Raw genomic sequence first — 23,604 nt, forward strand, 5'->3', positions numbered from 1 at the left:
AAGAAGCACTCCATTCCATTTACTCTGTCACCCAAGCTAGAAGTCTGAGAGTCACCCTAACCCTTCTTCTCTTCCCCTAGTCCCTTAGCCACTCAATTATTGGGTCTTATTGATTTGAATCTTTTGAAATCTGTCCTCTTCTTTCCATCCCATGCCAGTGATTTAGTCCAGCACTTTGTCATCTCACACTTGGGCCACTTAAGTTTCCTCCAAGCTGGCCTCTCTGCTGTTCTTGCAGCCATAAAAACCTTCCTCCACACTACTCCTAAATGCAGATCTGATCATGTCACTCCCGTGTTACAAAGTCTTTATAGTCCCATAGTATTTCCTGTGATATATAGTCCAGGGTCTTTACTATGATCTAAAATAGATGTAAAGAAACAACTACAGCAGTGCTATTCAGAGTTGGTTACTCTGCAATGAAACAATTTCAGAAATTAAGTGTAAGGCTGTAGAAACTTTCATGGCAATTTGACAGAGAACTGTTATATTTACTGAATCCAATAAAAAGGGGATTTTATTTCGCTTTTTTAATAACTCACTTTTTGTGGATTTTATAGAAAGTGGACAATAGATTGGAATATCTTAAATTGGTCCTTTACTATAGTTTGAGAAGCCTTAGTTTATAATATCCTTAATGAAATGGCCTTGTACACCTCCTTGGGCTCCTTTTTAAGCACCACCACCCTTCGTCCAGCAATAATGAACAATTTCCAGTTTCTTAAATGTAGCATCCTGTTTTGTACCTCCCTGTAAGTTTACATTCTGCTCTGACTTGACTATCCCTTCCTCCTGGAAATCTATTCAGACTTCAAAATCCTAGGCTGCATCATTATCTCCTTTAGATGCCTGTCTAAATCTGTCTTTCACCACCCCAGGCAGAATAGATCATTTGCCTCCTATACTTCTGTCATTGTTTGTACCCCTATTATTGCACTATACTGTAATTATTTTATATGTCTATTTCTTCTACTAGTCTATGAGCTCCTTAAAGTCAGCTTGTCTCTTTGAAGGATGAGCTTCTCTTGTAAGCTGACTAAATTGAAGGACAACACTCCTCAGACTATAATACTAACATGTTACTGAAATAGGAAAAAGGTATCATTACTTTACATTTTTCTGTTAATAGCAAAGATTTCAGCCTTCTACCTTTAGCACCTGGGCATGAATTAATTTACCAGAATAGTGGACATTTTAAAAGGCCAAGGAGCCAGATTTGTGAGACTCACTGGAAACTAATAAGGAAGGAGACCGAGAAAACAAATGTCTCCACTTAAACAGCTTTGCCCAGGTTCAGCTCCCTGTGGAGTAAAATTTGTGTCAACTGCCCCTTTCAAAGTTGCTCAGGCCTGGAAATAGCATCATCAGCCCATGCATTGAAGAGGGCCCACCAAATAACAGATCCATCCTGGAGAGGTCCTGGGCTGAGAGTGAAATAAGCAACTATACTGAAATGTGTATAGAGAGCCATGAGGCCACTGAGGGGTGGGAGGGAGGAATGCTGCCTAGAGGAAAAAAAGAGTCCAAGGTGACCTTTGAGCCAGACCTTGCTGAGTGAGCTGGATTTGGCCTGGTGAAAAATTGTGGGGATGGGAGGCAGTGAACAGTGCACTCTGCTGGGTTAAAACCTACGCGTGCCTGGGAATGATAATCCTTCTGGTGGGCCATTTCTTCACTCCTCTTTCACCCACTTTCTTCATAACCTTTGTCCCTTTTCTTGGAAAATTGTGAAGATACTGTTTCCCTTCCTGGAAGAGACCAGTGTATACAATAAATTAGTTATTAGTCAATCATTAACAAATTATTTATAGACAACTTATCAATTGATTAAATAGGAAGGAGTCCCGTAGCTCTGCTCTGAGTGCCTTTGAGACCTCTGAGGTGCGGATGGGGGAACAAGTGAGTCAAGTAGGAAAGTGGTCCTGAGCCACGCTGGAGAAAATGGAGCCCATGGCGAAAAAGAGAAGAAATGAAGATCTTTGTATTTGCCTCACTCCCTTTTTGTCATCTGCCCCTCCCCCTGCCCCTTATCTTTATGTGTTTTCCTACAGTTTCTCATAGCCTCAGCTGTCTCTGTGTCTCTCCTTTTGCTAAAGACTGGAAATTCCTTGTTCTTAACGGAAGGGAGTAGGAGGGGAGTTGAGGGTGGTAGGAGTGGGAGGGAAGTGAAGAACAGACATCTCAGCAGCTCGGGCTGCGGGGGCGCTCTGGGCCTCTGGCGGGGCTTGACAAGTCAATGATATTTTTCATGTATATATTTTTAAATCCACACATAGGGGCTCACATATAAACCGAGACAGAGTCACAGATATACAAGTAGATGAAAAGAAACATCTAAATACATAATCTCAGGGTATAGAGGCACAAACTGGCAATATCATACATTTGCTTAGCATTTTAAAATTTACAAAGTTTTCATATACGTCCTCTTATTTGAAACTCACGACAACCCCGAGAAACAAAGATACAAACGCTCAGGAGTTTTACACACACGTTCGCACCCAAACAGACCCCTCCAGAGTCCCCTAGAGGAGGTGGCAGGCCAGGTCCGCGAGTTTTTCCTCCCCCCTCCCTCTCTGGTCGCGTTGGCGCCCCATAATCGAGGAGTGGAGCCCCCATTATCGGCTCCTTTCTCGTTCTCTTTCCTGGGCCAGGACTCAGGCGGCCGGCTCCCGGTTGGTGACTGCCCCTTTGCTTCACTCCGTGCTCCGCCCTCTTCCCCGGTCTTGCATCGCCCTGCGGATCCAGGGGCTCAGCACCGCCCCTAGAGGGCAGGTGGGAGGGAGGGGGCGCCTCTAGCAGAGGCTGCGTGGGCGGAGGATGTGCGTCACGGGGAGCGTGGGCAGCAGGAGGGAGGAGGCACGTGGAAACCCGCGGCCAGTGGCTGGCAACCCGGGCTCCAATCTAAGCAGAGGGGAGTGGAGGAGGGGGCGCTCGCACACAAGGGGGGGTCCAGGAGTGCCCCCGAGGGAGCCTCTCTAGCGGTGCCCTCCAGTCGCGGGATAGGGGATGGCGGGAGAACTCAGTTTGCTCCTACCACCTCCCACTGGGTTTGGGGTTTAATGGAATGGAGAAAAGAATCTTAGCTCCTGAAATCCCCCCAAGCCCCCGGTAATACACTCTTTTTCTCCTGCCCCTACCGGAGACAACACAAAGGTCCCCTTGCCAGGCCAGAATGTAAAACCCGTCCACGCCCACACCGCCCACGCCCTGCCTGGCCGGGCCACTCAGAAGTGCGGAATGGTGGGCGGGGCTGAGCTTTCGGACTGAAGGGAACCTTGCCTCTGGACCGTGGGTTCGCTTCCCGCCTACCCCCGCCCCTGCTTCCTCCGACTGCATTTCCTCACGGCCTAGAGCCGCAGAGCCAGGCCCTCAGAGCCCCAGCCTGCCCGCCCCCCCAACCTCAGCCCATCCAGCCGTGGGCGGGAGTGTAATGGGAACCAGATGGGGCTAGAAGAAACAAAAGGGAGGAGTGGGTGGAGGGTTGCGAAGGTGTGGCTAGGCTTCTTGAAGGAGCTCCTTCTACCAATTCTTCTGTCGATAGCCGAGTTACATGCTCCCGGCCTCCTTCCCATCTTCCACTACACTCCCCGGCGAAATAACCTAAGAGACGTCCCCAGAAGGGGTATCCTTCATATCCCGGCTTTGCCACACACAATTCCCCAGGAGCAGGTTCCCATCCTCAGCAAATAGGGTGCGACGAGTAGACGAAGGCGGGGTGCCCCTCCCATCCCTGCCTGACCTATGCGTTAACAAAACCTGACGCGTCTAATCAACGCGCGTATAAGTGGCAGCTTCTAGCATAACCTGCCCATTCTTGTTCCCTAAACTTCAGCTTGGACTGTAAGCACGGATGGAGGAGGCCTGGGTTTCCGAAAGCGGCCTCTTCAAATTACTCCTTTTGGAGCTGGAGAAGAGCACTGGGATAACTAAGAGATTCCTGCAGAGCCCCACGCTCACAGAACTGCCATAAATGCACTCTATGAGAGTTAGAGGCACGCACGACAGGAGCCGCACACCCCAAGACTCCTGCAACTTTTCTCGGCTCACTCCTAACATTCACACGTCCACTACCCCGAGGCCTGAGTGTGGGCAGCGGGCATCCGCGTAGTTGTTTAGGCGCGTATGCACGTCCATGCGCTTCTCCATGTCTTCGTGTACCTATGCGTGGTTGTGAAACTCCGCTCCGACGGGTAGGGATGGCAGGGGGACTGAAGGGGGAGGCGGAGGAATGTCGCCGGCTGGGCTCTCACGTGGGTACGTGGGCGCGGAGAAGGCCGGCTGTGCATCCGGCGTGGGCAGCTCGGAGCAACCTCGCTCCTCCCGCTGGGTCCCCAAGCCCGCTTTCCCCAGCCCGGCCTCGGTCACCCCAGTCCCCACTTCGGCGCCCCGACTCCAAGTCCCCGCCCCCACCTCTTGCTCCACACATCCCCCTCCTCCAGTCTCCGCCTTTCTGTCTCTAGCCAGCGCCTCCCGGGGCCCCGCTCCCCGTGCGTCCTGTGGGGGTGGAGGCGCGGAGAGGCGGCAAGCGCAGCCGGGGAGTGGGGGGGCAGAGGCACAGACAGAGTCGCGGAGGCTCTGAGAGAGGAGACGTGGAGGGAGGGACGGAGCCCGGACAGCGGCGGACACGGCCTCGCACGCCGGGAAGAGCGCAGCGCGCACCAGGCGCCGCACGCCGGGCACGGAGAGGGGCAGCCCCGGTGGTCTGAGGCCGTCCATGCACAGAGCGCCCTCCCCCACAGCCGACCAGCCGCCGGGCGGAGGGGACTGCGGCCGCCGGACCCCGCAGTCCAAACCCAAGTTAGTGGGCAAAAGGAATCGGTGGGGAGTGGAGATGGGTGGAGCTGGACTCGGGAAAGGGGTCCGGAGGGCGGAGGTCGCCGAGAGGACGAGGGGAAGCGGTACGGGGGTGGGGGGTGGAGACTGATGGAAAACGGAGTGAGTTCAAATTACGGGGCCCTGGGAGCAGGCAGGGATCTGATGAACCGGGATGTAAAAGAATACTACCTGATTCTCTATCTTCCGTTTACTCTGTGGGCATGACCTAGCATGTGAGCCCTCTCAAAGAATGTGGGGGCCCCCAAGCGCCAGGGGAAGCCCTGGAGCTCTAGCTGGCAACAGTGCCGGGGGGAGGGCCGCTCGGCTGGCTCAGTCTGTCGTTGGCACGGAGCGCACGGGGACCGGGATCCGGGAGAAGCCGGCGCCTTTCAGCCAAGAGAGCATCAGCGAGTCTGTAGAGAAGCAGGGGATTGCCTTAGGCTTTTCTTCCCATTTCTGTGCCTTTATTTACAACATAGGGAGGGGAGTTTCGGCGTGCAGCCCCTCCTTCAAGAGGCTTTGAGCCGCTCCCCGACTCCACTTGAGATGTGGGTGGAAAATGAGGGAGAGGTAGGCGGGAGCCCCCCCGGCAGTTTTCGCCCACAGACGCTACCACGGTAGGAGTGTGTGTGGGCAGAACAGGCCCAGAGCAGAATAATTGAGGCACTCCTCCCCTCCCCACTGAGATGAAGGTACCGGCCTACCTACCTAGTAGGTGGGGAAGGTCACTGCTGGGAGAGGAGCCAACTGGGGGCACTGGAGGGGAGGGCAAGTCCTGGGACGAAGAGGAAGAGTGTGCTAAGAATACCTAATCCCTGGGAAAAGCTGCGGATAGCTTAGCAGAACAGGGGTCCACCAGGCTCGCAGAGTGGGAAAAAGCAGGGAAGGGGCCACACCCCTCCCTCTCAGCCACACGGGGAGGACGCCACCAGAAAGCGAAGCTGGCCAGCAGTGGCCCCAGATGTCTACTATGGGAAGAACGGGGGCTCTACATTTACCTCTGTGTGAGATATCACCCTGAGTAATGGCGAGTCTGCTGATGTTTAGAATGGAAAATAAGGCCCTTGTTTTGGAGGATAGAGAGGTCTAGCCATCTGGGATGTGCTGGCTAGTCTCAGTGCTCAAAGTCTCCTTGTCTCATGCCAGAAAGATGAAAGCTGAGTATGAGGCTAAGAGCTACTTATGCAGATACTGGGCTGGCTTTGGGTACTTCTGTCCAGTCTGGGATGGCACTGGCATATTTGTGCCTCTGAGCAGTGCCTGATTTTCATAGTCTGCCTGGGCACTGAGCAGAGAGCATTCAAAAGAAAAAGGAGAAGAAAAGCAGGTAGGAAGAAGACAATTGAGTGTGGGTTGGTAGCCAGCAGGCGGACTTGCACTGATTGCCCCCCTCTTTCTCTGGTGCGCCTCCTTCTCAGGCCTACTACCCGAGCCATGGCACTGCCTCGGACATTGGGGGAGCTGCAGCTGTACCGAGTCCTGCAGCGCGCCAATCTCCTTTCCTACTACGAGACCTTCATCCAGCAGGGAGGGGATGATGTGCAGCAACTGTGCGAGGCGGGTGAGGAGGAGTTCTTGGAGATCATGGCACTCGTGGGCATGGCCACCAAGCCCCTCCATGTCCGACGCCTACAGAAGGCACTGAGAGAGTGGGCCACCAATCCAGGGCTCTTCAGCCAGCCAGTGCCTGCCGTGCCCGTCTCCAGCATTCCACTCTTCAAGATCTCTGAGACTGCGGGCACCCGGAAAGGGAGCATGAGCAATGGGCATGGCAGCCCAGGGGAAAAGGCAGGCAGTGCTCGCAGTTTTAGCCCCAAGAGCCCCCTTGAACTTGGAGAGAAACTGTCACCACTGCCTGGGGGACCTGGGGCAGGGGACGCCCGAATTTGGCCAGGTCGGAGCACTCCAGAGTCTGATGTTGGGGCAGGAGGAGAAGAGGAGGCTGGCTCACCCCCCTTCTCCCCACCTGCAGGGGGTGGAGTCCCTGAGGGGAATGGGGCTGGGAGTTTGACAGCAACTGGGGCTGGGGGTAGTCCAGAGAGACTGGAGCCAGAAATGGTACGAATGGTGGTGGAGAGTGTGGAAAGGATCTTCAGGAGCTTCCCGAGAGGGGATGCTGGGGAGGTTACGTCCCTGCTGAAGCTGAACAAGAAGCTGGCACGGAGTGTTGGGCACATCTTTGAGATGGATGATAATGACAGCCAGAAGGAGGAGGAGATCCGCAAATACAGCATCATCTATGGCCGCTTTGACTCTAAGCGGCGGGAGGGCAAGCAGCTCAGCCTGCATGAGGTGAGGACCCTACCCTCCCAGGATTGCTCTTGGCTCCCAGGCCTCAACCTACTCACCTGTGAGTCTTCACACTCCCCAAGTCTGTTTCATTACTCCTTGACCAGAACCCCAGCCTGATCCCCTCACCCCAAACCTAACTACTACAGTGCTTCCCTCTTCAACTGAGGAGGTAGCAGAGAGCCCACCTATCCAGCTCCATGCTGCTCAGGACTCCACAGGAGTGGAGGAGCCCTCAGGCATTCCTAGGAAGCTGTGGGTGCTGACTTCTGTCTTCCTCCCTCAGAAAGCTCCTACGTAGTGTCAAAACCCAAACAGCCATCTGATGGGTGGGCCTCATTTGTCTGATGGTGAAAAGTTAGGAGGAGGTCTGGGCAAGGCAGTGGGGAGTTAGGATACTGACTGCTCTGGTGGTCCTTTCCACAGCTCACCATCAATGAGGCTGCTGCCCAGTTCTGCATGAGGGACAACACACTCTTACTGCGAAGGGTAGAGCTCTTCTCCTTGTCACGACAAGTAGCCCGAGAGAGCACCTATTTGTCCTCATTGAAGGGATCCAGGTGAGATTTCCTTCTCCAGGTTCTTCCTAGATTAGAATCCTGCCAAGGAGCTGGGTCACGTGCTAATCTCCAGTTCCAGTGCCTCCAGGCCTGCTTCCCACCCACTTGCATGTCCTGCCTTTGGTGAAATTCACTTTTCTGGGGGTCTGGTTCCTTCTCCCATCCATCTCAGATGCTCTCTGACACCACCCCCCCCCTCCCCCCCCCCCCCGCCAATAATAGTGCTTGACTCCTGCTCAGCCAGCTTCTTTCTAGGGTCTTGAAATAATGCATACCAGATTATGTGCCCTCTCTATAATATGTTCTTCCTCAGCCTCATCCTCCTAATTTTTCTCTATCTTTGCAGGCTCCACCCTGAAGAATTGGGAGGCCCCCCACTGAAGAAGCTGAAACAGGAGGTGGGTTTTCCAGGGTGCATGTAGGAGGTTAGGGCAGCCTTCCCCAGTCCCCTCTCTTGCTAGGTCGTCATTTCCCCATTTGGGGTATTTACAGGTTGGAGAACAAAGTCACTCTGAAATCCAGCAGCCTCCTCCAGGCCCTGAGTCCTATGCACCCCCATACCGCCCCAGCCTGGAGGAAGACAGCGCCAGCCTGTCCGGCGAGAGTCTAGACGGACATTTGCAGGGTGAGTGTACATCAAAACACTTCCCTCTTTTCGGGGGTGGAGTGGTTGGAAGGCATGGGAGGAGGGAGCCAGGAGGCAAACTGCCTGGAACAGGGTTGGGAGACCTGGCTGGTTGGGAGTAAAAAGGCCTGGACCTATGGGTATGGCTGTGTGGTTGAGGGTGGGGGTTCTGTTGACTGTAGTCCCTTACCTGACCAGTGCCCATGCCCACAGCTGTGGGGTCATGCCCAAGGCTGACGCCGCCCCCTGCTGACCTGCCTCTGGCATTGCCAGCCCATGGGCTGTGGAGCCGCCATATCCTGCAGCAGACACTGATGGATGAGGGGCTGCGGCTAGCCCGCCTCGTCTCCCATGACCGAGACCGCGTGGGCCGCCTCAGCCCCTGTGTGCCTGCAAAGCCGCCTCTTGCAGGTGAGGCAGCCAGCAGTGCTGTCCCTAAGCACACCCACTACCCAGGCCGTATGTAGCAATTTTGGTGTATTGAGGCCAAGTGAGAGGAAGAGGGCTGTAGTCAGCAGGGCAGTAGAATGGTGGGGACCCTGCTAACCAGGACTTGGGTTGAGAAGAGGAGGACCTTGCAGGACTGTTCCTACAGGGCAGGGTCTGACCTTAACAGAAATCCGTGAAGGGAGAGCTAGGGTGAGTAGGAAGACAGAGAAGAGGGGATGAAGGAGAGAGCAGGAGGAGGGTCACCAGGGAGGGAAGCTTGACGAGAACTTCTACTAATGCAGGAGAGTAGAGCAGGCAGAGTTGCGGTGGGGCTGCCTAGCCTGGAAGTGGAGGAGCCCAAAGGGGGATGCTTTGTGTATGGATGAGGAAAGGGGGAGTAGGCCAGCAGAGGGCTAGGCAGCGGCTGGGCTGAGAGTGACGCAGCAGACAAAGCCACCAACCTTGGCTTGGTATTTTTAAACTGTGCGTGGGTGAGAAGTGGGGGCGGGGACTGGAAGGGGGCTCTTGGGGGAGGAGCTGGGAGGCTGGCTTCCTGTGTTCCCCCTGACTTGGCTTCTAAGAAACTTGGGGGGCATGGTTTGGTGGGTGGGGCCTGGGAGGGGGCCAGAGCCGAGTGGGGGTGGCAAAGCCTGGAAAGGGGGGAGGGGGAGAGGTCAGAGCCAAGTCGCCCCCACAGCTCCTGACAGAACCAGAAATTCCAGCAGAGCGGAGGCGGGAGAGACAGAGAAAGAGAGACATATACAGAGATAGAGAGCTAGCTACGCACAGCCAGAAAGAGGAGGGGGTGCATACACTTGGATATGGAACCCCCTCCAAATACACACAGTGGGCAAGAGTCAGTAACGCAGTAAATCAAGCTCATCTTTGCTGCCTTTTCTACCCCTGCCTCTGTTCTCAGCCACCTCTGTCTGCAGCATCACGCCCCCCTAACCTACCACTTCTTCCTACAGAGTTCGAGGAAGGGCTACTGGACAGATGCCCTGCCCCAGGAACCCATCCAGCTCTGGTGGAAGGTCGCAGGAGCAGTGTGAAAGTGGAGGCTGAGGCCAGTCGGCAGTGAGGGGTGGACTGGTGTCTTCAGACCCAGGTCCCCGGACTTCTGGCTCCCACAGATCCCTATAATCTCGATCCCTGGCATCTAGTCACAACCCTGGATGGTTCCGCTGCCCTTCTCCTGCCTCCCCACCTGCTCCATGGGCGCAGGACTATGGGGCTTTTAAGCAATAACGAGCAAGGGCCTGGCGAGAGGACGCAAGGAGAGTGTGTGCTGCCCTACACCCTTGCCCAGAGCGCGGGGCAAGGACTGCCTCCAGAGCATCTGGGATCCTCCCCTCCCTCATACAACACACTCCCATTCTCTCTAGTTTGAACCAGTAGTGTGAGAAGTTGGATTCAGTTTGGACATGGGGGAAAGGGAGACTTCCCTGGGAAGGTCCAGCGGCTGAAAATGGAAGCGTTTCTCCCCAGAAGTGGGGACCTGGGAACACTGGACCTGTTCCTCATCTCCTCTGTTCCCCCATTTTTGTGCTTCTAGTTTGTTTCTTTAATTTAACGAGTGCTGCAGTTTACCCACCCATCCCCATCTTTCCCCTAAGTCCTCAGCAGTTCTTTTCCTCCTGCACTGCCCTCTCGGTGGGGGGAGGGGTGGTGGATATGGGGTCCCCTTCGTTGGTCCCCATAGGAGACCTGGGTTGGACTCAGTGTCTCCTTCAGTATCTCCCTCAGCTGGGGGCTAGACCGCAGCACCTGTTCGAGCAGTTAGAGCGTCTTTCTTTTCAGATTGTGTACAGTAGATTATTTATTTTGTTATTTTGGAATAAAATTTATTTTATGGCTTAGGATCTATGACCCCCAAGAGGGAGAAGGGGTGGCATAGGATGGAGGAGTGTAGGAAAACTGGCTGTGGCTGGGGAAATAGAAAGGAAGCAGCAGGGGAGGGCCCGTAATACATGGAGAGAACCACACACCTGGGTCTGCCCCCTACTCACACCCGTCTTTGGTGGGATTGGCAGTGTTGACGCACCAAAGCTACAGCCATATGCAGATGTTACAGGCACATGGACCAACCTGAGCACACTCATACTCAAAGCTGAGTACATCTGGGTTAGCATGCATTAGACCAGCATGTTTGTCCGTGTCTTTTGTGCAGTGTCTCACACTTCAAAACTTAGGTTGTTACGTAGGCAAAATCAGGTAGATGTTCTATATGGCAATAATGACTAATGTATGTGACATCTATATGTTAACATGTCTCAGGTACACACCCTTTCACGCAGCTATACACCGAGAAACTTGGCCCGTGTATTTCTGAACCATCTCATACACAACCGAAAGCCTCTGACGGGAATCTGGAGCCGGTTGGGATTTGTTTTTTTAATCTGGGCAAAACCCACATCGGTAACCAAATTATACAGGCCCCTCTTCTCCCACCCAGGATCTCCTGAACTACTTTATTCCCCCCAAGGCTGGGACCCAAGGCCATCCCCCCATCCCTAGGCCCTAGTGCAAGTGTCTGCATGTATCTGTGTGTTTCTGCATGTGCATTCCGGGTCCTGGCTGGGGGTGGAAGGAGCAGCCCTCCATGCCCTACTTAACCTGTGTTTTTGCCCAGCCCCCTTCCTGCTCAGCCCCATCTCCCAAGTAGAGCTGTGTGTATGTGCTGCATGTGCAGGCATGCTGGGGCGTGTCTCACTTTAGAACTTGAATTTCTTTTTCAGCTAAGGGAGGGGACGGGTGTGTGATAGGAGGGAAGGCGTGGATAGGCTCTATCCACTGAGCCTTTTCTGGGCAGTCTTTTTCTCCTGACCAGGGAGTGGTGGGGAAAGGAAGACACCCTCCCATCTGTTGTTTGACAGGAGCATAGGCAGGTATCCAGAGCAGGTCCACAGGGGTAGAAGAGCTCTCTCTCTGAGCTCCCTCTCCAGCTAGGATCACCAACTAGGGTTGGCCCTTAGGTCCAGGTGGGACATTGAGATCCCCGACTGCCCATAGGGGGAGGGCTGCAGGAGGGGCTGGGCTCCCAAGGATCCTCCCCCTGATTCCCCTTGCCCCTCCAGGAGAAGCTTGGTGATGTCTTGTTCAGTGGGAGGCAGCAAGGGTGGGAACATATCTTCACCAACCCTGCGAGGAGGAAGGAGAAAGAAAGGCATGACACCCACTCTTCTAGACTCCACTCAGCCACCACCCCCAGGCCGCCACTCACCAAGTGCTCTGAGGGAACCCTCTCACTGGCTGGCTCAGGCAGCTCTCTTCCGCCATGGTCACATCTTGGCAGAGCAGGGGCTCAGGGCTGGACATGGCATGCTCCTGAGGCTGGCACGGCAGCAGGGTCCTGCTGGGACCAGAAAAGTGAATAAGATGTTGGGGGTGGGGTGAGGCTAGGAATCAATGGGGTGCATTGGATCAGGATGGAGACTGTCACTCACTGGGGGTGAGGCTGGTCAAAGGGCAGGCTCAAGGGCATCTGCAGGTGAGGTCTGGAAGCAGGAAGGAGAACACAGTCAGAAAGGAAGGCTGGGTGAGAGCAAGGTATTGCAAAATCAAGAACACTTGAGTAAGGAAACAGAATTTCTGGTTTCTTTTCCCAACTACATAGCCTTGGGCAAGCCATCCCTACCACGTGAGCTTAGTCTTCCCATCTGTAAAGTGTGAGTTGAGGACTTGGAGAGGATGGGGTGGAAAAGGCTGGATTAGCTAATTTTTTGTGTTACTTTGGTGGTTCTAAATCCTCCACCTTAACTCCTGGTAGGGGAGATGTCACGCCTCGACCACTTCAAGGCCGAAACAAAAATAAAGTCAGTAGATAAGTGGCCTTGGATTCCAGGAGCAGGAGAGAGAATACTAAATATGGGGTTCCATCCCAGCCATGCCACTCACTTGCTGGGAGGCCTTGGACAAACTAACTCCTCTGAACATTAGGTTCCTCATCTTAATCCTTACATAGCTATTGCTATGAGCCAGGTAGTAAGTTCAGCTTTACACATACTAACTCATTTATCCTTTACAATAATCCTATGACGAAGGTGGTTTTTTGTTTTTGTTTTTTCCATATTGTAGTTGAGGCGCCAGAGTTAAGTAACTTGTCCAAAGTCAGTAAGCAGTGGAGCTGGAATTCGAACCTAGGGAAGTCTGGGTCTTATTGGAGTGGACAAAAGAGAGAAACCTTTTTGTTGCCCCTCTCTCACAGAAGAGCCTCTCCTAACATGCGAATGCCCAGCCCATCCCCAAGAGGTTTTTCACTTACTCCTGGAAGGCTGGCAACACATTGACCGATTCTTCTCGTGGGAGGGCTGGATATGAGGGGATGGAGTGAGAGTGTTGTGGATACACCTGGGGCCTGGGGAAAGAAAGCAGGACCCCCTGATGCCAGCCCTTCTCTTGGATACCCCTAACTCCTGCTTCAGGATGGGGAATCCCTTTCATGGAAACGAAAATTCCCTTCAGCCCCCAGTGCCAGCTCCTCCAGCTGCCCATGCTGAAAGCCCGCCTGCACAGACCATTCCCATTTCCATCTCTCAAGCTCCTTACACCATGTCTGGTCCAAGCTGCATGGTCATGGAGTCAGGGGCCATTCCAAGATCATAAGTGGGTACCATGGTAGGCATTTGGGGCTCTGGGGTGGGAAGTGGCTGGTCCCTAGAGGAGGGAAGGAGGCACGTGTGACTGACCAAGCGTTGATGCCACCACCCCTTCCTGCAAGTAAGTACCAGGCCCCACCCATCATCCCCACCACCATACCTTTCCACAGTCATCTTGATTGTAGCTGGGACGTAACCCCTGCCATCCTTACCTATTTGTTCATCTGTTGTGGGGAGGAAAGGAGAACTGTGAAGTGCTTGAGGGTTAGGAAGGAGGGGAGGTAGGAGAGGAAGGCATGGCTAATGGGCAAGTAGGAGAAGTGGGTCTACAAAAATGGAGAGAGAAGTCAAGGATGACACACAGTGGGTAAGGAGGGGGCAGCTGGGAGCAGGGAGGAGGTGGAAGTCAGGAAGCAGTCAGAACCGCCAGCTCCAGCTCACGCTTGTAGTGGCTCCGGAAAGCCTCGTCCTTAGGTTTCTTGGGGTAGAGATTTTTGAGCTGAGCAAGGTCCCGAATCCGGTCTCCCAGTGAGCGAATGGACAGGTCTTTGGCGGAGAATGGCTGGATGTTCTCTATCTGTGGGGAGCCTATGATAGGAATGAGACCCTGAGTTCTCTCTCTCCAGATTTTCTTCCCCTTCCCCAGCCCTGACACAGAACTCATTCTCAATCTACCAAGGCAAGCGGGAGAGGACTTCAGGTGGGGGTATTGGGGGAAGAGACCCACCAATGTCCATCCCCACAGAGCTCACAGTGAGAAGGTAGAATTTTAGACCACAGAAGGAAGAAATGAAGTTGGACCTAAGGAAGAACTTTCTGAAGACCAGGGTCGGCATCAAGGAAACCAGAACATTTCCTTGCCAGGAGAAACTCCAGGGGGTGTAGGCACAGGAACAGAGGACTGGCAGGGGTGACCTCACCATCCTGGCCCCGGATGACATGGGCAATGGTGATGCCTCCAATCTCTGAATCACTGAAGCGAAGGAGGAAGGTTCCATCAGGCTCGTTGAGAAGAAGGCTGGTGACGTACTGTTTACTGATGAAGCCAATGATCAGCCTAACCAGGGTGAAGGAGAAGATGGGATTGGAGGCATTGGAGGTGGAGAGGGAGCTGGAGGTGTAGCTACTCAGGCCACCTGGGACAGAGACTCACCGATCTGACCAGTAGCTTTTTAGACAGCGTTTGGTGAGGTCCAGGACACCATCAAACCACTGCCAAAACGTGAAGCCACGACCCAGCAGGATCTCCTGTGGGGGGAGAGGGAGCATGAAAGGGCCAGAGCTGGATCTTGGTTAGGGCAGGCACTGAGCTGTGAGTGCCCACATGACAGAGTTACAGGGTTAAGAGACCACACTAGATCTGAGACCCCATCAATGACAACACTCACATTTACCGTGTGCCAGACATTATTCTAAGCCCTTTCCACAAATTAATTTATCTGATCTTTACAAGGCTATGAAGATAGTTTCTAAAACTATCCCATCCATTTATGAGATAAAGAAATGGAAGATTAGAAAGGTCAAACAACTTGCCCAGGTCCACACAGCTGGTGAGAGGCAGAGCTGGGATTTAGCCTAGATGGTGTGGGCTGGGACCCCTCATAACCACTGTGCTCCACCCATCCCTAATGGGGCCTGATGGAGGTGGAGTCCAGAGAAGGCAGCTGCCACATGTAAGTGTGCTGTTTGCTAACACATCCTCTGGTCATGTGGGCTTTTCTTTCTTCCTTTTTTCTAAGAGAACAGTACATGACTATATTTACCCAGCTGGTGGTCAACCAAGACACCCAGATTTTCTTGTTCTTGTAATAGACCCAGTTCTGAGCCATTTTATGATTTTGGAAGGAGTAAAATATAGTAGCTAAGAGCAAGAGTCAGAAATATGGGGTTCCATCCTAGCCTTGCCACTCACTTGCTGGCCTTGGATAAACTAACCCCTCTGAACATTAGGTTCCTCATCTGTAAAATGGGGATACTAATGCACCCACCTCGAAGGGAGGTTGGGAAGATTAAATGAGATTACTTATATAAAGTGCTAAGCATAGCACCTGGCATATAGTAAGCTGTCAACACATGTTTATTGGTATTACTGGTATATGTCCCTGTGGGATTTCATTCAGTTTTTGCATTAGGAACTATTTTCCTAATTAGTCAAAGTCATTTTCCATCAGAGCTGTGTTTACACACAATCTGAATGAGTCATACAACTTACTAGTAAAGCAGGAGGACAGAGGGCCCCCAGACCAAAACCTGAGGGATGCCTGAGAACACATCCTCTGGGCTGACCCCCAAGCTGAGAGGTTTTCCTGCCTGGGCCTTCCCTAACAGAGGCCTTCCTGATGGACATGATGGGGCATGGTGAAGAGCCCAGCAGTCGGTCCCTGGGCAGAGGTTGGGGAGGCTCTGAGTGTCCCAGGGATGAAGAGCTTGGGAATGGGAGGCCCACAGGGCAGGGGAATAACCTTGTTGAACTGTGACCAGGACACAGAACGGTGTTGGAAGGCCTCTATGCTGAGGCTGTTGTCATTGAAGATCTTCTGGGCTAAGAAGAGAAAGTGCTCTGGGAGTAGTCCCCGGTTGGTCCCCACTTCAGCCATAAACTTGAGGTTCAGAGTTTCACACATCTTCTCCCAGGGCACCCGCTCAGCCACCACAAAGGGGACACGGTCCTAGGATAAAAGAGGAATGAGAAGGTGCCTTAGGCTATCACCCCCATTCTTCCTCGGCAGGGGCCTTCATTCTTCCCACCTCCCCAAGGCTGTCCCTCCCAAGCACTGTCCCCTTGAACTTGCTCACAAAGATGGTGCTTTTCCAAAAGTACTTTAGGGTGCTATGACATGATAGTTAAGACTGGTATGAAAAGAGTTCACAAGTACGAAAGCAAGTCCATGAGGAGAAGTTAAGATGACTCTCATCTGAACATGCCTGCCAACCAATCAGCCTGTACCCCACACCCCATGTTAGAGCCCACCCTGCTCTTGTCCCTGCCATTCCAGATCTTTCCTCACCATCTCAGAGAAGGCATTGTCCCACAAGATGGTGGCTTTGGCATTGTTATCTTGGTTGCCATGGACGATGACCACCAGGGGCAGAGATAGGGCCTAAAGGAGGTCAAGAGAGGGGGTGGTTGTTACTGGGGCAAGGGGCTTCCTCAGGGGACTGGTTCTGAGGGGGAAGCTGTTGGACTCGCACAACAAAAAGCTCATGGTATGTTATCAAACGCTTTCTGAAGCTCAATTAGGGCCTTACTGTAGAGAAGTGGTTGAGTCAGTGCTATGGAGCCAGAACTCCAGGTTTCAAAAGCCAGCTTCGACACTTAGTAGCCATGTGACCTGGGTAAATTACTCAATCTCTGTGTCTCAATGGCCTCATCTATAAAATGAGGCTAGTAATAATACCCTCCTGGTTACTGTAAGAACTGTGTGTGAGTGTGTCCCTTAAAACAGTGCCCTGGTCTATAAAAAGGTGCTTGTTGCTACTACACTGTTATTCCCTGGCCTACGCACTCTGTGTTCCTTTTCCTCTCTGCTCACCCTGGCCCCAGCATGTATAAGTCCCAGACACACAGAGTATGGGGCAGTCACGAAGAAAGAGTTAGGACCCAGGGCCCCAGTGTGTGGCATGGAGGGGACCTGGGACCCCAGACTGGGCAGGGCTGGGGACCTGGCTCACCTGGAGCTGGATGGGGAGTTTGTTGGAGCCAAGTGTGAAGCTGGTGGAGAAGAGCACAGCACACTTCTCCTCGGTGACAGATTCAGTGCCCTTCCGCTCACACCGCTTGATTTTCTTCAGAAGCTGCAGGGTGGAGTGAGGGACAGCAGGAGTAAGGACAGACTCCTGGGTTCCTGACACCCTCTCCAAGGAGAATCCCATGGTCTGAGGACCCCTACTCCCTCCCCGCCTACTGCTCCCTGAAGTCCTCACCAGGTTCTTGAACAGGGCAGAGCAGCAGTTCCCAGAAACACTGTTCTCGAGGGGCACAGTGTTGTTGGTGATTTCCCCAGTGCTTTCTCTGCCAGGGGAGATCAGAGAGTGAGCAGGCTTGACCACGTGTGGGGAAGAACTTGAGTCCATGGGTGAATGGCGTGGACTTCTGGCTCCAAATCTTCATCTCCCCACCAGGGTTCTTACGGGAGGCATCCCATCTTGTCCAAATCATGATGCCCCCATTCCACTCCAGCACTGATGGGTCTCTCCCCTTCCTCTGCCTCGATCATTCATCCCATTGCCCTCCCTCTCCATCACACGGCTCTCGGAGGTGTCAGTCCCCCAGGCTCCTCTGGCCTCCTCCACCCCAACAGGCCTTCTCCAACCCAGGCTTACGCTCCAGTCCCGGGTCCCTGGGGCATGCTCAGCTCCCTCGCCTGCTTCTCGGTCACCATGTCAGCCCTGACCAGCGGAAACTTGGCTGGGGACCCCAGGAACCGTAGGCCCAGCAGAAATCGAACCCCGGCCTGGAACTTGGTCTGAGTTTTTAGAACCTGGGGCGGCTGCTTCTCCACCAGGAAAGAGCTGAGAGGAGTGAGGACAAAAGGGAAGTTAGCGGCTGGGTCCCTCCTGGTGCCCTCTCCACAGATCTCACCCTTTTCTTTCCTTGGGGTCTGTTCTAGGCTGGGCTAGGGGCTCACAGGACATACCTGCTGACAAGAGTTCGCAGGACTTCATCCAGCCGGTTAAGCAGCGCTGCATGGGTCTTAGGCTCAAGCTCCCCACCAGCTGCCCCCACCTCCTGCTGTAGCTGGGAATAAATGTCCACCAGGCTCTCACATCTGGGGGCAAGACAGTGGTCAGGGGGCACAGGATTCAGGCTACCTACTCCAGCCCAGATGCCCTGCCCCTAAACCCAAGAAGAAAGCAGGATAGTGGATGTGGAGGGGTGGGATGGGCAGTGGGTGTGGCTGCAAGGCACCTGGGCTAAAGGAGTTCTGGGATCCCCCTTGCCTCTGGGTGAGAGGTTCTCAGTGCCTGGACCCCCTGTGGAACCCAGCTGCCTCTCTCCCCAGGGCTCTGATACCTAGGTCAGCTGCCAGCGTGTATGGTACTTTTGCACAAATTGAAAGGGGCCCTGCCCAATAGGCCAAATAGAAAAAGGCTTCCCATTCTTCTGGGCACGGGACTTGAAACAAAAAGTGTTGGTTAGAGGAAGTCCCTCTTTTGCCCCCTTGGGTGGGCGTACTTATACAGGAGGCAACCTGAACAGTGTACACAGATTTGCTGGGACTGGCTCCTCTGAGTCTCGGCCCACTCCACGCCCTGTTGCCTGGTTTTTCCTTTCTCACACCTGTGGTTCCTCAAACAGAGATAGCAGGTGCCCACCCTGAGGCCACTCCCTTCCCCGTCAGCCCTGCCCCAACCTCTCCTGTAGTGGGATCATGCTCTCATCAAAGGGTGCACCATTCCCTGCCAGCTGCTGCTGCCGTTTCCAAATCTGGATCCTCTTCAGCACCAGGGCCTGGACAGCCTCCAGCTCCCCGACAGTCTCCTGCAGCAACGTGGCCAGGGCCTACGGGCAGGGAAGGCCTAAGCCAAGACCACACACTGCCTCCTCACCGAGCTCCTGAGGATAGGGCTGTCTTTCTCACCTCTCTGGCATTCCCTTACCCCACCTCAGTCTGTCTCTCTGAGGTCTAATCTCCATCCCTCCACAGATTTGAGATCTCTCAAAGATCACACTTGGAGCTCAATCCTCACCTCTCAGTCCATTACTCACCTCACTTGGCCCAGTCTCATTGGCAGGAGTTTCCATCAAGCTGTGCAGAGACACTGAGGGGTAGGGGCAGAAATCAGGAGTGCAGATAGACTTGAAATTCAGTCAAGGTTGTGGTCCAAAAGAAGATCACTCCCACACACTCCCCAGAACCCCGTTAGGGCTCCAGGCCCAGGTTCCCACCTTGGCCAGCCTCAGCCCCTTGCTTCATGGCTTCTCGGAGAACGCAGATTTCCCCCACTCGGTGCTGCAGACTCTGCAGGGCTGTGTTAAACTTGAGTTCCTCCTGCTTCCAGTGGAAGGACATTGGCAGGTGGCGGAACTGCACAGGAGGGACATACACCAAGTAATACTCTGCCCATTCCTCTCCACTAAGCCTCTGCTCCCTAAAAGGGGTGCCTGCTGCCATGTCACCTCCCTGGACTTCCCCTCTGACTGTTCTTCCTAACTTTTCGGAATCTTCCAGAGATAAGATCTCTCTCCTGGCAGAATCAGCTCTTTCTGTTCGCCTCCCCAGGACTCGCTACCGTTGGTCCTTCATTTGAAGCCTCCCTGAGCTTGGCTTGGGGTTCACTCTGACTCTAGAACCTCCTTTGTTCATCTTGGGCCTAGAACACTTCGCCTTTTCTGAAGTTCAAATTCCTTCTAGTTTCTCATGGCTCAAGTTCCAAGGAGTTGAGTTGAAATGGGAGATGGGGTATCACAATACCTGCTCCATAACAGTTTTTTTCTCCCCTTGAAGTATTTGTCTGAAAGTGGCCACCAGCTTCAGAGGGTCCCTCTGATATATGCTCTATAGAAATGAAGGGTGGTGGACAGGGTTAGCCTGGCTCTTACACATGTCAGCCTCCCCCAGTCTCCCCCCTTCAATGCCCCCACCCCATGCTCCAATTTACACATGCACTGAAACACAACTATAAACTCCAGAAGTTTTCATGCATTTGCATGCTTTTAAAATCTAATTTGCATGCTAGCTAACAGCTAACCATGGGAACACCAGTTTGCTTCAAACATCCAACCAATTTCCTTCCAGCACCCAACGTTCACCCCAGCTCCACTCCAACCCCACTCCAGCCTTGTCCTCTCCTCTCCTGCCCCCACCTCCAGGGTGCTGATGTGCTGCAAGATGGCACTCCCCTCGCCCTGCTTTCTGGCAGAGGCCTGAAGGTGCTGGACAGTGGCAGAAAGTAAGGTGCTGGCCATGTTGGAGCAGAAGGCATCTGAGCCGACCAGGAACTCCCTGTGGGAAGATCAGAATGAGGTGGCCTTGAGTCAGTGCTTCCTGAGCTCTGCTGACCCTCCACCTCACAGCAAACAGCTCAGCAGCTCCTTCCCTCCTATTCTCCATCCAGACTCTCTGCAGCCCTCATCATGCCCCTTGTTCCACAGTCTCCCAGCTGTGATGCGAAGGGCCCTTGCCCCAGCCCTGACCTCCCTCCTCTTTGGTTCAGCCTCCTAAGGGCATGATGGGGGACTCCATGTGTCAACATCCATAGTCTTGATTGATTCCACACAGACTCCCTGCTAAATCTATGCCACCTTGCATAGAATAATGGATCCCAAGACCCAAAATGGAGCAGAAAAATTTAATGAAAAGGAAAGTGTTGGGGAGGACCTGGGGGATCAGCGTGGGGCAGCCAGGACTCACCAGGGCTGGTTCTCCAGCCATTCACCCAGGAGGTGCCGCAGGTGATGGGGAAAGTCCACATAGAGCCGCTGCAGTTTTTCTGGGGGCATCTGGGAGACCAGGCCCCAAAGAGACATGATCTGGGGTTTGGAGGGCACCTGGAAGAAAGGAACGGCTACTCTAAGATGTGCCCAAGAAAGGCGGCCTATGTTCTGGGGCAGCCAGGGACCTCCTATAGACAGTCCTCCCAGATACCATCCCACCATTCACAGGCAGACCACATCAAACCAGGGACACCTTTGGTCAGTGTCTGAGACAAGGTGATCCTTTCAGTGGTAACCACAGGGATTATGGGTGGGAAGAGCTGAGCTACAGCCATAGGGGTAGGGAGACAGGGGACATCAGGCAACAGGGAAAGCTCTCTGAGAGAAGGCAGAGGACTTGGGTCGCAGCTCTAGACCTAGTCCTGGTTCTGTGGGCAAGGAACCTCTTCTCTGCAGGACTCAATCTTCTCCTCTGTAAAATATGAGGCTTGGGTATGTGCAGAACTTTCCAAACTTTTTAAAGCAGTAGACATTTTTAGTTTTAATCTGTGGAATCCCAATTATATAAAAGGTATACAAGTAGCCTGGAAGTCCACTGCTTCCACTCACCTCTCCCCACCTCCTGACCCCAGAGGTGTCCCTTAAAATTCCAAGTCTCCGTGAGATAATTTGAAAACTAGCCAGCTAAATGATGAAGAGGATGGTAGAGCAATAATAGCTACCATTTATTAAGCACTTACTATGTACGAGGCATTACACTAAGCACATTATCTCATCGGAGCCTCGCAACAATTTTTAAAATATATAATTATCCCCTTTCATAGATCAAGAAACTGATTCAAGGGGGTCCTCTAACTTGCCAGAGCCACTCAGCAAAGGAGTTCGGAAATTAGGATTTGAATCAGGATTGAATTTGAGTGGGGATTAACTAACACGTTGTGCAGTTAGGATCCCTTCCAGATCCAAATCTCATCATCCTAAGAGGAACGTGACTGAGGGAGGAGAGCTGAAGAAGGGGAGATAGAGCGAAGGAGAAAGTAGAGAGAACTCAGCAAGAAAGTGAGAGAGCATGGAAAAAAAGTGGAGTTAATTAACTTAGGGCAAAGAGCCTAGAAGATGGGGAGAGGAAGCTAGAAGCTTGGCTAGAAGGCCAAAGACAGAAAAAAGAGGGAGAGAAAAAATGGAGATGGGAGAAGAATGCGTTCCCATTTCTGGGTGGGCCGCAGGGTGTGGGGGATAAGTCAGTGGTTTCCCAGGGGTCTCTCGGTTCATGTTTCTCATAATGTTCCTCTCCCAGTGATGAGGGAGAGGAAGGGGTTGGAAACTCCCTGCGTCTCCCTCAACCTAGTAACCCCAAATCCTCTTGTTGCGATTTTAGCCTCACCCTTCTCCCAAGACTCCCAAAAGGATGCAGACCAGAGAAGTCTTTTCTCTAGAGACTCCTGTTTCAAGACCTTCTCCCCCAATTCCAATCCTTCCCTCTCCTCCCCAAAGTAGAATCTTCTTGTCTTCTTGCCCCTTCCTGCAGCCCCAGTCCCCACCCCCAACCCTTTTCTCTCCAAAGCAGAATCCTCCCTGCTCCTGCTCAGGGTCTTCCAATAGGCCTTTCTCGACCCCACTTTGGAATGGGGCACCTTTTGGTCTGTGTTTCAAATTCAAGGGAGGGACTCCATTCCTATCTCCTCTCTTACACTCCTGTTTCTCTTGGTGCTCAGACCTCTGACCCTCTACCCCTACCCTTTGGAGGCCTGAGCAGATCCTTAATCCATAGGCAGCCCCACTTTCTCTATATGCCCATGTTGAGTGACCAGCCTCCTGGCCGGGCCCTGGCTTCAAAACTCCTCCCCCGTTGCAACCCCAGACGTCAGGAGACCACACTTTCCCCAACCTCTACCCAATAACAAGGCTCGGTGGATTGGCCTTCCAGGACGTGGGCACCCTTGGCTTAAAACCCCCTAAAGACTGGAAGGAACGGAGGAGCTACAGAGTAAGGGGGTGGGGCCAGTGTTCCCTTCCCAACCGGGAAGAAAAGCCCGACGTCCGGGCTTCTCATCACCATCTTCGTGGCCTAAACCTTATCTCCTCAATCCCTACATTCTCGAGTCCTCTGACCGTGGGACCACAGGATCAAAAGTCAAAAGAGCTTCTCTGAGTTGCCCAATGTGTGTATATGGCGGTGGGGGCGGGGAGAGGGTGCGAGGAGGTGGAGCCAGTTCAGCACGAGGAGGGTTAACACCGCGCCGCCGGGAAATCTCGGCGTCTACAGCAGCCAAGCATGGAGTACTTTTGAGGGGGGAAATTCCCCCTCCTCTGGGGCACCATGAGGTCTATATCTGGGGCTCGCTCACCACCCCCAGTTCCTGAACAGGAACCTGGATGGGGCAACGAGATAGACGTTTGTCAAGGACCCACTGCCCTCTGGCATCAACCTTCTAGGGAGGGGCAGCCACTTCCCTCCCCTCCCCAACACAAACACCCAGCAGGCCGAAGGACACCACCTTGCCCTCCTTTCTCTGCCTTTACTGGTCCCTGGAAGTGCGGGGACAAGGGTGTGGAGAAAGGGACCCATGAGGGGGACGTGGGAGTGCTGGGCCCGTACTCATCTCAGATTCCTCTGAGATTCGAAACTGCCAAAACCTAGCACCACCAGCTACCAACACTAGCTGAAACAATTTCTTGGGGACCATCCACTCCGCCCAGGGAAGGATCCTGAGAACCCAGCCCCCCACCCACACTGATGGTCAGAGGCCGCCCACCCTCCCATCCTCGGAGCCATCCCCTCACCTTGGCAACCCCTCTGCTGTCTTCTCCCTCTCTCAGCGGGCACTGCGAGGCCCCATGGGTCTGTAGCTCTGTCCAGCGAGTTCAGGGCTGGCCCTGATAGCACCCGCCCTCCACCACCACCAC

General features: G+C 53.5%; 2 protein-coding genes across 5 annotated transcripts; one reads left to right on the plus strand and one right to left on the minus strand.

The window, feature by feature from the left end:
- The first annotated feature begins 4,467 nt into the window (after positions 1 to 4,467).
- On the plus strand, positions 4,468 to 10,583 carry NAB2 (NGFI-A binding protein 2). 3 transcript variants are annotated; one of them, XM_025044704.1, is made up of 7 exons: positions 4,468 to 4,800; positions 6,237 to 7,110; positions 7,534 to 7,667; positions 8,014 to 8,065; positions 8,160 to 8,292; positions 8,491 to 8,703; positions 9,693 to 10,583. In XM_025044704.1, exons 1-7 carry the CDS (start codon positions 4,718 to 4,720, stop codon positions 9,800 to 9,802), a joined length of 1,599 nt encoding a protein of 532 aa, XP_024900472.1. In that variant the 5' UTR covers positions 4,468 to 4,717; the 3' UTR covers positions 9,803 to 10,583. The 3 variants fall into 3 exon arrangements, with proteins under 3 accessions (XP_024900472.1, XP_006908992.1, XP_006908993.1); XM_006908930.3 differs by having other exon boundaries at positions 8,506 to 8,703; XM_006908931.3 differs by lacking the exon at positions 8,491 to 8,703.
- On the minus strand, positions 10,528 to 23,604 carry STAT6 (signal transducer and activator of transcription 6). 2 transcript variants are annotated; one of them, XM_006908929.3, is made up of 22 exons: positions 23,482 to 23,604; positions 20,675 to 20,811; positions 20,128 to 20,266; positions 19,736 to 19,819; positions 19,210 to 19,348; positions 19,030 to 19,082; positions 18,674 to 18,822; positions 17,957 to 18,088; positions 17,643 to 17,831; positions 17,244 to 17,331; positions 16,992 to 17,114; positions 16,328 to 16,420; positions 15,782 to 15,988; positions 14,473 to 14,567; positions 14,240 to 14,376; positions 13,761 to 13,907; positions 13,480 to 13,543; positions 13,270 to 13,377; positions 12,986 to 13,078; positions 12,168 to 12,218; positions 11,945 to 12,073; positions 10,528 to 11,862 (listed from the first exon to the last, which is right to left on the minus strand). In XM_006908929.3, the coding sequence occupies exons 2-22, from the start codon at positions 20,788 to 20,790 to the stop codon at positions 11,673 to 11,675; spliced, it is 2,526 nt and encodes an 841-aa protein (XP_006908991.1). In that variant the 5' UTR covers positions 20,791 to 20,811; positions 23,482 to 23,604; the 3' UTR covers positions 10,528 to 11,672. The 2 variants fall into 2 exon arrangements, with proteins under 2 accessions (XP_006908991.1, XP_006908990.1); XM_006908928.3 differs by having other exon boundaries at positions 11,945 to 12,076.

This window comes from Pteropus alecto, unplaced genomic scaffold (genome assembly GCF_000325575.1).
Source record: "Pteropus alecto unplaced genomic scaffold, ASM32557v1 scaffold433, whole genome shotgun sequence".
Classification (NCBI taxonomy): domain Eukaryota; kingdom Metazoa; phylum Chordata; class Mammalia; order Chiroptera; family Pteropodidae; genus Pteropus; species Pteropus alecto.

Excerpts from the sequence above, each read along its gene's own strand:
- STAT6 (XM_006908928.3), bottom strand. The coding sequence starts at position 20,790 with ATGTCTCTTTGGGGCCTGGTCTCCCAGATGCCCCCAGAAAAACTGCAG. Across the intron at positions 15,989-16,327 it reads ACAATGCCTTCTCTGAGATG|GACCGTGTCCCCTTTGTGGT; the intron begins GTGAGGAAAGAT and ends CTTTTATCCTAG. Across the intron at positions 14,568-15,781 it reads CCTGGTCACAGTTCAACAAG|GAGATCCTGCTGGGTCGTGG; the intron begins GTTATTCCCCTG and ends CTCCCCCCACAG.
- NAB2 (XM_025044704.1), top strand. The coding sequence starts at position 4,718 with ATGCACAGAGCGCCCTCCCCCACAGCCGACCAGCCGCCGGGCGGAGGG. Across the intron at positions 4,801-6,236 it reads ACCCCGCAGTCCAAACCCAA|GCCTACTACCCGAGCCATGG; the intron begins GTTAGTGGGCAA and ends CCTCCTTCTCAG. Across the intron at positions 8,293-8,490 it reads TCTAGACGGACATTTGCAGG|TGCCCATGCCCACAGCTGTG; the intron begins GTGAGTGTACAT and ends TTACCTGACCAG.